The sequence below is a fragment of the Fringilla coelebs genome (genome assembly GCF_963513975.1).
Source record: "Fringilla coelebs genome assembly, chromosome: 7".
In the NCBI taxonomy this organism is placed as follows: Eukaryota; Metazoa; Chordata; class Aves; order Passeriformes; family Fringillidae; genus Fringilla; species Fringilla coelebs.
In genome coordinates, this window is record NC_140035.1 from 11011115 (window position 1) to 11023173 (window position 12059).

At 41.4% G+C, this 12059-nt stretch overlaps 1 protein-coding gene across 1 annotated transcript in view; it reads left to right on the forward strand.

The window, feature by feature from the left end:
* SEMA5B (semaphorin 5B) overlaps positions 1 to 12059 on the forward strand; it is a gene marked incomplete at both ends in the record, with an annotated part of 125622 nt that overhangs the window by 70751 nt on the left and 42812 nt on the right. Inside the window, 2 exons of the mRNA XM_084209151.1 lie at positions 1058 to 1265; positions 3365 to 3572. Coding sequence (XP_084065277.1) covers positions 1058 to 1265; positions 3365 to 3572 — 416 coding nt within the window. The remainder of the gene's footprint in view (positions 1 to 1057; positions 1266 to 3364; positions 3573 to 12059) is intronic.

Here is a 12059-nt window from a genome sequence, read left to right on the forward strand (position 1 = left end):
AAACCCCAAACACCTGGATCCAAAATGAAGAAAAAGAAATGTGTGGGATTTTATTTCTAGTGACATGGCTCAGGTGTGAGTTTCATTTAGTGACTAGTGAAGTTGTTCATTGACTGAGTATGGGACTTGGCAGGATTTAGTTGTACCACTGTCTCCCATGGTCTTGGGAAGATAAATAACCAGTCACCCTGCTGCCTTTTGGAGTGAAAAATGTTTGCCCTCTAGGATGATATTGTGGGGAAGAGTGAGATCCAGCCCCAGCAACTGACATGGACCAAAAAACAAGCACTGGCTTTTGAAAATACTGAGTTCTAGACATTAATCGAAGATGGCAACTCAGGCCTTAAAATGCATTATCCACTGGTTTAAAAGACAAAAGATGTGCTCTTCTTCTTCCCAGTTCTTGCTGTACAAGGGAATTGAGTCCTCTTTCAGTGCCTCCCTTGGTGCTGGAGGATGGGTAGTCATGGCTTGATCTGCTATTTGCTGTCAGGAGAAAATGGTGTGTGGTGGGGGGAGCTTGTTGTTGATCTGCCTTGCTTCAGGTGCAGCTGGGGGAGCCTGTCTAGAGGGGAATGCATCAAAGAAAAGCAATATGGCAAGTTTGGTTCTTTGATGCAAAACTAGTCCATTTTTAGGCTTTTTCAACTCCAGGTTTTGTTCATTGTACAGACTGAGATGCTAGGTAGTGTCTGAAATATTTTAAGGATTTATCACCACAAAAACTTCCTCTCCACTGCCACCTTTAAATGTTTCTACGGCTAGCTTTAATTCTGTCTTTTTCTCCATGGTTTGTCAAAGTCTTTTGCCTTCTGCTGTGCTGGTTGAGGGTATCACAAGGGAATGAAATTCCACATTGCTGGTCAGCGGACGTAGGAGAAAAGTTTTCATGGAGTGGGCTACAGGCCAAATCTTTGCTAAGGACCTATGATCAGGCTACGTGCCTGATCCTGTGACCCTCACACAGACACACATCCCCAGGAAATCAACAGGACATGAGTTTCCATGCTGGGCTGGGTAGATGATGCGCTTTCTGAAATTCAGTCTCTGTGTTTAGTGTGGGACACTGAACGATGACAGCCCTAACGAGAACCTGACGGAGAGAGTCCTGCAGGACGCCCAGCGCCTGTTCCTGATGAATGACGTGGTGCAGCCAGTGACTGTGGATCCCTACGTGACTCAGGACAGCATTCGCTTTTCCAAACTGGTGGTTGATATTGTTCAGGGGAAGGATACTCTCTACCATGTCATGTATATTGGAACAGGTAAGAGCGTGAGGGCTTCAAACAGTTCCTCCTGCTTGCTTGTAGACCTAGCAGCCCTGGGAGCTCAGTTGTGAAGTCCTTACACAGTTGTCATTCAATATGATTTTGGTACAAAACCGCATGGAAGTTGTTTGCCTGAGTAAATTAAAAGCAGGATGGAGGATTTGAGGCAGAGTCCCAAGTGATCAGACTATAAATCTCCATTGTGTTTAAAAAGAACAATAACATTTTTCTCCCTCTTATAAAAACATGTTTCAACTAATCAGGCTAATAAATAACAGTGGGGAAGAGCAGAGGTGGCTGGAATGCTCATGTGGTTTCATGCATGTCAGTTGCCTCTCAGTGCTATGACAGACCCGTCTCTGAATAAGCAATTATAATGCATAACCTCCAGGCTTGCCCAGGGATTTAATTGTGTCTTTCTTTGTACTTTCATGGCCCTACTGATGTATGGCTCCCAGTGCTTTTGGGAATGGGCACTGAAGTTCATGGCAGATAGGGAAGCTGAGTGCCTTTTTTGTGGGAGCATAGCAAGCCAGTGGAAGAATTAAGTGTATGATTTAGGCTCTTGATTTTGACTTCCATCCACTAATTAGCAGAACATGTTGCCTCTTCTGAAAAGTACAGGCATCTTGGATAAGTGAAAATGCTGAAGAAGGACAAAGTGTTATAAATGGTTATCTTAGCCCATAGTCATACTAATGATAGAGGTTAAATTAAATAGTTTGATTAATCAGAGCATATGGCCAGCCTCATGGGTATAATGTTGTTATCCTCTACAGCAGAAGTTTTGTCTTTAGAATAAGATGGATTGCTTCCATAAGTGTTCATTTAATCCCACATCTGAATGCAGAGTCATTGCCTTATTCTCAGGTTTAGGACAATGGATCTTCAGGACTGTGTCATAATTTATCTAACTTTTACCACCACTTATTTCAAAAGTGATCATCCTGGTTTATTATTTATATATTCTAGCAACATTCCCAGCATGGGAACTCCATGAACATTAATTATGATGAGAAGATTGTACTTAAATGGAAATACAACATGGTTCTGCCAATATGATATCTTGATATTTAAAGTGAGGAGTCCAAGCTACAAAGCCTTACAGAAAGTTGGAATACTTCCTGCCTCATATCATTAGTGCAGAAAGGTCCAACGCCATAACCTTAACTACTTACTCATGTTTGCTTTATGGCCCTGGTTAGTGGTGGCTGAAGAGTAAGATCTGCTGAAAATGTTTAAACCTGTGAAATGCCTCAGTAGAGGCAGCCCTGAGCACAAACTCAGTCCTGAGACAGAGTCCAAACTTCAGTCTTGTTCCACATGTAAGTGAAAGGGAAAATTCACATGGTGGCCAATGCCAAGATTATAAATTGCTGAGCTTTGGCACCACTGCAGAAGTTACTGGAACAGAAAGATTAAGTTTCGTGAACCATCCGGCTGACAGTCCTCCTGGGAGTTTCAATGAAAAGTGGTGTGCATTAATCTCCCACAGTTTAGCAGATCTTTAAATTGTTTAGCTAAGAGCACTGTGAGCACAAACATGTATGTTTCTGTGTATGCACTCCTTATGCCATAACATCCCTTTGTCAAGCTGGCTTCTTCCAGGAAGAGGATCAATTAGGTCTGTGACCCATGCAGTCATTATGGAGGCCTCAGAGATTTCCAGCAGGGCTGCTGCATCTGTTGTCATTTGTCATGACATCAAAACACACTGATCTGCTCCATAAACCAATAGAAATACAGACTCAAGGCACTACAAATGACTCTTGCCATCCTGGGTCACCTTGCTCTGTAACTCTCTGGTAATGGGACCAGACTCCTCTGCCTCAGTGCTCCAACTGGGAAAAACTGACAGGTGCTCAGTGTGCAGATGGTTCACATCCTTCTGAATTCCCATATAAGTGCATTCTCAGGTGGTTTCTGCTGAGGATTGTAATGATGTAACTGGAGCTCTCTACCATGGGCAGCAGGTAATCCAGAACTAGGTTAAACCAGTTCTCTAAAGGTGACATTAATATTTCCCTCTTTAGGCAGGTATGAAATGAAGCCACTGCCTCCAAGATTTACTTGTGCCTTCTTTCTTGTTCTATTAGAGTATGGCACCATCTTGAAGGCCCTTTCTACCACTAACAGGAGTCTGAGGAGTTGTTATTTAGAGGAAATGCAGATCCTCCCTGATGGGCAACAGGAAGCAATCAAGAGTCTCCAAATCCTACACAGCGACAGGTCACTCTTTGTGGGTCTAAATAATGGAGTGCTCAAAATTCCTTTGGAGAGATGCTCCATGTACAGAACAGAAGGGTAAGTAAATTTACAGCTCTAATGTCTCCCTGCTAGAGTGCATCTCCTTACAGATACATGCATAAGAGGAGCAATGAGGATAAGCAATTTTCTTTTTTTTTTTTTGGTAAATGTTAATTAGTCCTCTTCAGAAATTAATCATATGTTTACCAAGTAAGGGTTTACAATATTTACTTCTGTTTTTGTTTTTTTTTTAAACATCACATTATAGTGTTGCTTTTATTAAGTCCATGTGTTTTCCTGGTGGTTCTTATTGGCAGTATGGCTGAGGGTTTTTGAATTTGGGTTGCAGCCAGCCTTTCCTTGCTTATCGGCGTGATCACCTCTCAAACATAGGATTAGGCAGGGCTGGACTGTGTGGCAACTTGTTATTGCTTTTGGAAATCAATAGTTCATCTCAGCTATGTGTGACACCTCTTACACGTGGATAGATTCTGTGCCTTGATTGTACCTTATAAAGGGAGTAGGAAAAATGACTTTTTCTAATTGTCTGCCTTGGCTCCAGAGCAGTCTTCCACACAGGACTGTAGAAGGTTTTGGCATGCAAATGGTGCCTCTCCATTTAGGCAGGTGAAAGTGTGATAGCAGCTGTTTGAGACAGATGCTGAAATATTCTCACTGGGTGCTGTGGGCATTTACTTGTTTACATCTCTTGAAAATATTTTCCTTCTCCACTCATGCTTTTGCCTTGCTTCTCTCTGTGAGAGTTTTGTGTGAAACTGATGTCCTCTGTGCTAGACAAGAGGAAGGATTTTGTTAGCAACATTTAAACAGATTCCCTCTTCCATGGCCTACTGCAAGATGTCCCTGTTCTCCTGCCAAAAAAACTGATATAGAAAATGTCACCATAACTTTATTTTCAACAACTAGAGTTTATCTATCAGCTTGTCTAAATCCATGCATGTCTAAAACAGACGGACACAAAAATGTTTAGTAAGAGAAAACCACAGCTGGAAAATGCTATCCTGTCCTCAGCCCTTAAAAGCAGAGATTTTAAAAGGTAGAACCTAACAGCTGTCCTTTTCAGGCTGCCCTATAGTCTCAGTCTGAGAATATTTATGTGTGTATACATATATATGATCCAGTTTCAAGAGAAATTAGTTCTTCCTTTCCTTTACTAATCTTGACTTCAGCTTTCCAGTAATTTATAGATGCTGTCCTATTTTCAGCCTGCCCAAGTACTTTGTATGACACTTCCATTAAAATTCAAATGTTGGAGGTTTGCTGAATTGCCTTAAAATGGGGCAAGCAAGAAAAAAGAAGTGACTGGAGAGCAGACAGGTGGGTTATCTCACAGGACCACCATATTTAGGTCCTGGAGGCTGCAGAGCAGCCTTGTATAAGCTTATCCCAGCAAAACAAAAACCTGTCCTCACAGAGGTTCCCTTGTCTGCTGGTGACCAGCCTCAGTTTTATACACTGTATGGCACTGAGTCCTGGCCGAAATTACTGGGAAGTTTGTGTACTAGTGCTGTTTTTTTTTTCTAAAACAAACTTCCTGGAGGCAATTTTGAGTGAAATGAGAAAACAACCCAATTCTTCAGGGTTGGGAGACTCAAAAAATTTTGCCTCCATTGACTAGTTTCATTATAGAAATCAGCAAAACCCAGACACTGAGCAATAGCAAGGTACATGAGATAGGTCCTGGTGGCATGGTGGGGTGTGATGTGGGAGGTCAGAATTTGCTGAATTTGGGTGCTGACCATTTAGTGTTCTTGTGCACATTGCAAACCATCCTTTGCCCTGTTGGTGAGTCTTGTGCATTTGGAAAAAGGAAAAAAAAAAAGAAAATTCAGGAAAACCAAGAAATTCCATCATTTATTTATTTGTTTGAGAGAATATTTATGATATTATTATTACATTTTAGACTTGGGATTTTCCTTTTTTTTTTGTTTTTTTTTTTTTTTTTTGTCGTCTAGGAAATTTTCAACTGCAAATTTTTCAGCTGCAAGTGTTGGAACCCTTCCCCCCTTAGCATCCTGGCTATGTAGGTGATAAGTCAATTTGACCTCCTTTATATTTCTTTCAATCCTGAACAGTATCAAGAAGGATATTTTAATTTCCTCCAGTGCATTCCACCTGGCACTTCTCCTGGGCTGTGATTTATTGCTTATTGTTGTGTCTATATTTAATACACGCCAATATTCAGCCACTATGGGTAGAAGGGCTCCCGCCCCTACAACACTCCCTGCTTACTTTTTTGTTGTGCTATGACTTCGTGACTGGCCTCCTTGAAAAGCTCTGGTTTCAGCAGCTTTTATAATGTAATTGTTTTGGTGGGGCGGCTCGGGAAGCTTGGAGGTGATGGAGAGAATTTGTGCCTCCCAGGCAGGAATACCACATTGTTTGTTGTAGGCTCTGCCTTCTCTTATCAGGAAACTTTTCAGCCTTTTAGACCCTGGGGGCTGATGTGGGTTTATGATTGCTGATACAGAGCTGTTGCCTTCAACCTGCCTTCCTCCTCCTCCCTGGAACAGACAATATCGAGAGAAAATTGACCCTAGCATTGATCCCGACCAGCGATCTTTGCTGCTCTGCTGCTTTAAAACCGCGGGGCTTGCTACAGAGGCTCAGAATTGGGACAGAGGGAAAAACAGCAGCAAACGGGAAGAGATGGAAAGGGATGAGGATTTCTGCCATCTCCTTTACTGTTTGTTTATTGACACGGCACCAATTTAATCTCTTAAATGGTGACCAGTAAATCAGCCCCATGTCTTGATGTAGTGGGTGTCTGAGCAGTGTTTTGTGTGTGCCCACTGACCTGTCTCAGTCTGTCTTTTCAGAACGGCCACTCTTAGCAACAGGGACACAGGAAGACATCTGTAATGTCAGCTGCCCAAATTTACAAGCTGGACTTGGCTGCAGGGACCTTTCCTTGTGCGTGTGTGTTCCTGGTGTTTGTCTTTCCTGCTCTCAAGAGCTGCTGTTCCCCACTCACTGGAGACTCTTAGGAAGATGTCCAACATCAGCAAAACCTACAAGCCCTTTGAATATGCAGAATGTTTTGACGGTTGCTTTGCTGGGTGGTAGTTTGGCTGTGCTTGATGCTGAATTTTGCATGGCTTTGAAATCTTTGTAACTTCCCTGCAATTTTCAAATGAGCTTCGATTTTTTTTACTTCAAGTTGCCCCCAAGCTTTGATGAGGAATATTTGAAGAACCAGTACTGCAGCCTTATCACTGACACCACTGGATCTTTAGAATGTGCCTGAACAAAATCCCAAATCTGAATTTCAGAGCTGAGGATCTCAGATCTGCAGCGTTATTTTCAGGTGGGATGTATCTGTAAGGCGTAGTTTAGTAATTTTTTCAAAGGCTGAGGTGCAGTTATGCATTTCTAGAATTGCAATCAGACAGATAGGAAAATGAAGCTGGTTGTTACAAGGAATAGTTTATGATCTCTTTCTGTTGACTCTTTGCAGCATCAGAACCGTGGGTCTCTGAGCACAAGGAAACCCTGAGGTGGGCCAAGGATTTTGATTGCACATTTAAATGAGGAAAAGGAAGTGTTTGGAAATAAGACCAGACAGTCTCTTGAATACCCACCCCTTCTCCTCTCCCTGCCCTGAGCAGTTTATTGAAATGCACTTTATTTTGATATTAATTTCTTCCTCTTTTTCCTTCCATAATTTTTTTCTGCATAAAACTTGCAGTTAACATGATGCAGGTTGCAGTTTTGGATGTACAGTGTGGTTCTGGGGATAGTTTAGTTTGCCTGTGCTCTCCCTGTTGTGCTGTGGGCATCTCCCAGGTTGTGACAGTGCCACCTCAGGTTACCTTCATGCCAGTGTGGATCCTCCTGCTTCCAGAGCCAGGTCCTCTTGCACAAAGCTATGACATGCTCTTACCTGAACCCTTGTCTGCTTTTTGACCCGGTTACAGGAATTTGCTCTTGAGTGATGGTGAGTTTTTGCCCTCTTACTTGGCCTAAATTCTTCTGAACATCCCCTCTAGCCATGGTACTTAATGCAAAGCTGGCAGAAATGACTCAGCTGACAAGGACTCTTATTTGCTGACTTGATATCTGTGAGAGAAGCACAGCTCACCTCTAAATAGCTCTGGGCCAGTGATCACACAAACTAAGTACATATAGGTGAGTAACTCCTGAAATGGCTCCAGGGAGTTTTTGGAAGAAAAGGGTCAGCAGCTACACTAGAGAAGCAGGGATTTTTCTGCCCTCTTTGTCTCTCTCCAAAGTGTAACTGTAGCTCCAAGCACAACCACTGCACCACTTCCACCTTTGAGGGGTTTGAGATATCACATGGAGAATTGCTTTGGAGTGTAATGTTAGGTTCTTTTTTTTTTTTTTTTTTTAAGTCTTATATGATGCAAAATCCTCTGTAACAAAGGAGTGAAGCACTTAAATGTAGGATTCTAAAACCTGAATTACGGGATTACCATATTTCAGGACTAAAGCTATTGGGGAATTTGTTTGGAGAAATAACATAGTCTGGGAAGAGGTATAAAAATTTTCCAGTTTGCAGGAAGGATTTAATTGAATACAGGCTGGAAATCCTCTGACTTCTTCATCAGAATGATGATAGTTCCTTGAAGGACAAACAATGAACTATTGTTGGGTAAAAAGAAAAATGTTTTAAAAGGTAGGGGAGGGAACAACAGGGACACTTGCTCAGTGGAGCCCAGCATCCAGCAGATCGCTGAGGCAACACTGATGGCCAGATTGTTCATCAAAGATCTTGAAAATCCAACACCTTTTTCTTAGCTGAGGCTGTTGAAAATCTGGCCCAGATTTTGTTTTGAAGATCTTCTGCCTGAGAGTTTAAAAAAATATTCAGCACATCGAATATCCGTTTAAAAATAGAGGCAAAAGGAAAGGTAACAGACTACAAAAATGTTGTGATAAAGCTTAATCATTAATTTCCATCTGTTCTGGCTGATATGGCCTCTCCACAATTAAGGGAATTAGCTAATTATCGTATCACCAATAATGCTGAAAAGCTTTGGAAGACTTCATAGGCAGAAAGGAGAGTGCTCAGCCCAATGTTTTGTCATCCACAGTATCCAATAATACATCAGAATAAATCACTAAACATCTGGTTTGACATTCTGGTTGCATTTAAGAAAATAGCGAGACTCCCACTGACAGAGAGTGAAGACATCAAACAGAACCATGATCACTAAAGCTCTTGGAAAGAATGAAGTTTGTAGATGAAATGGATCTGTGTTCTTTAAATAGAAGTACAAAATTATACCATTTTCTCTATCCTGACAACACATTTGCATCTGCTGTAGCAGGCAATTACTCCCATTTTCTTTAAAGTAGCTGTTTATATATGTAAAGTTAAGTGGATCCACACTATTTGCAGGATATGGACCTCTAAGGTTTGAAGGGATGGTAAGGTCTAAGGAACGTGGCTTTCAGAATAGCAGTCAAAGAGCTTCACTTGAATGGTCTGGGAAAGGGATGTGCCTGAAATTGGAAATAAAAAGTAGACAAGAATAAGCAGTGAGGTAGTGAGCTGGGGCATGTTTCCTGTAAGATGCCAGAGAGATTGGTTTTCAGTTTCATCTTATTTGACATTATCTTTAATGGCATGGAAGAACGAAAATAGCATACTTTGTAGATGGCATTTAAGTATGAAGGAATCACAAATAACAGTGAGGAGAGAAATGCAGTGCAAGGCCAGCAGGGAAAGCAGCAAGAGGCTGAGTTTGAGGAATAAGCCTGTGCTGAGATTTCTGGTGCATGTGCTGCTTGAAAAAGAGACAGGATACAAAATAGGAAGGGGCTAATTCATCTGCTCTCAACCAGATGAATTATTAGTTTTTCTCATTTCTACTAAATGCTCAAACCAATGACATATATTATATCAATTTTAAGCTGCCTGTGCACTTTTAGGCTCCCACTTTTAGTTCTAAAGTCTGGAAATGACCCTGAGTGAACAGAAGGGGAATTTAACAGTAGCTGGAGTCCAGAGCAATACAATTGCTGAAACAGACAAAGGTCACTTCAGAAGAAGCCGAACAATAAATCAGCTGATTTCAGGACTCACTTCCTTTTGTCTCCTTCCTATCATGACTAGGTGCAAATTCGTTTTGGGTTTGCCAGGAGGGAGGACACAGGTTGAACATCCCAGGGCTTTTGTTTGCCTCCTACATTTAAAGCATCCTGCCAACAGGACTTGGGAACAGTTTAGTGTACGGATCCTTTTACCTCTAGGAGGTTGGCTGTAGGCCAGCTCAGATCAATGCTGTCTAAAAGTCATTACCATCTGATGCCTGCTAGGTGGGCTGTGTGAAATTACTTTCAACACAGTGGCAACTGACAGGAAAGCATGTCGTTTTCTTGGAATATGTTATGTTAGGATGACATCAATGCTATTGTTATACAAACAAGATTAATAACTAAAGCTACCAGCAAGCCCCAGGGCAGATATCCATTGCATCTGTCAATTCTTGCCATTTGCTACTATTTTGTCATAAGATTTGTATTCTAGGCAATGGTCACATTCAGTAACGTGGCTCTTGATGAAAGGTCTGCAGTCTTACTGCTGGTTTTCTTCTCGTCTCAAGCTTCAGGCAGAATTTGCAGGGTAAAACACACGTGTCCAATGTTAATACTGAGTTAATGTATTGCTACAGATGTATCATTGACTTTTTATCAGGAGATGTGCTGTTTTACCTGTTTGGGGAAGAGGAAGTATCTGGAGTCAGAGCAAATTTGGTTTTGCTGGCTCAGTTTAAAACTGAAGTACATATAAATTCATAAAATCTGTATGGGTTATAGAGAAATGTAACATTGTACAGTCTGGCATCTTCTATCAAAATACCAAGTATTGTAGAACTATTAGAACACACCAGTCTGCAAGAGGTAAAGCTGGATTTCAAGAATATCCATTTACTTAAGTGATGTTCTCTTGTTAAAAAGAGGAATGAACATAGTTTGATGGTGTTATTATAATTACATGGGAAGAAGCACTGGAGAATATGTACCAGAACCATTTTGCCCCTTACACAGTGTTAAAATATCCCTGCATTAGAAGGCAGATGTGTTTGATCCTCAGGCTGTAATGGATGGTCTAATATTTATTTGACTTTTCCAAGATACATTAATCTACAAAGGCTCTATCCAGTTTAATCTGCATCTTGTTGAGCAGAAAATAATTACCCAGATCTTAACAAAATCCTACTTTCACAAAGGAGCTGCTTGAATATGGATTACTTTGTGCAGCCTAGGTGACAACTGTAGGCTATTTTCAGGTTTCTTTATCATCATTCACACTGCTTTCTAAGTTTTCTGCCTTTGCATTTTTCTTTCCCATCCTCAGTTCCCATTTTAGTGTAACTTGTGTTCTTAAATCATCAGCGTCTTGCAGAGGCTACATAAAGCACCTGTCTGCCTCTCATGCAGTGGATTTGCCCTTGCCTAAGCCACCCTTTGCCTGTCTCCACCCACACCACCAAACTCCAGCAATTTGCACACAGAGGTCTCAGATCTGCAGCCACAGAGAAGCAGCACAGGAGCAGAGCACGCCTTAATGTGACAGCTGCCTCCAGACACTGACTGACACAGGGCAGAGACAGCGAGTAACACTTGAGTGCACTCATCTGCCCAAGCTGCCTTTCCAAAAGGGTGCCTGGTCCCCTCTGCCTCTTCCCATATGGCAGCCCTGGGGAGCATGTTTTCTTAAGGCTCAAAAGCCTGCTGAGGCTTGGAAATGGTGGTGCTCTGCAGCCCCGACAAGCATGCCCTGCATTCAGGAATTCCTTCTGGCTATTCCTTTCATTAGGACTTCAATAGTATCTGAGTTTTCTTGTGGATGAATGATCCTGTCACTGGTAGTCAGAGACCCTCTGTACTTTTGTTTTTATTAGAGGTCAGTTTTGTTTGGCACAGTGACAAGAGTTTCTAAAAGTGTTCATGAAGGAACACTCCTTTTTTTTTTTTTTTTTGCTAATCTGTTTTACTAATGTAAACATAAATCCAGATTTAATCAGAGATGGCATTAATCTTCATGTTTGAATAAATGGAATGTTGTTTTATTTTACATCTTTAAAAATAAAAATAAATTCCTATCCAATAAAGAAGTCACTGTTGCTAGAAGATGATGGAATGGGATGTCAGAAAGTAAGAAATGGAATAGTTGTGTAGCTTGTGCGAGGCCATAATCTATAAACCTCAATCGATTAAAGTGATATTGAAAATGGTAGGCCAGAAGGTGAACTCTAGCAAGAGTTTCCCTGATGTGGAAAAGAAAATTAGATGAAACTGCCTGAAAATCCTCTGTCTGTGCACTGCTTTTTTTAATAAGTAACATGTATTTGACTCATAAATGGACTTCAGTTTTGGAGGTTGCTTTACACCGTGGCTTTAATTTATGCATTCAAAACAAATCATGTGCAGAGGAGCAATCACTGATGCTAAGCATGTGTGGGTGATAAGTGACACATACCCATTTCAGCTTCTCTGCCTCTGCATCCAATATCACATGCCAAAATACCAAACCTTGTCTGTCCAGATTAACAT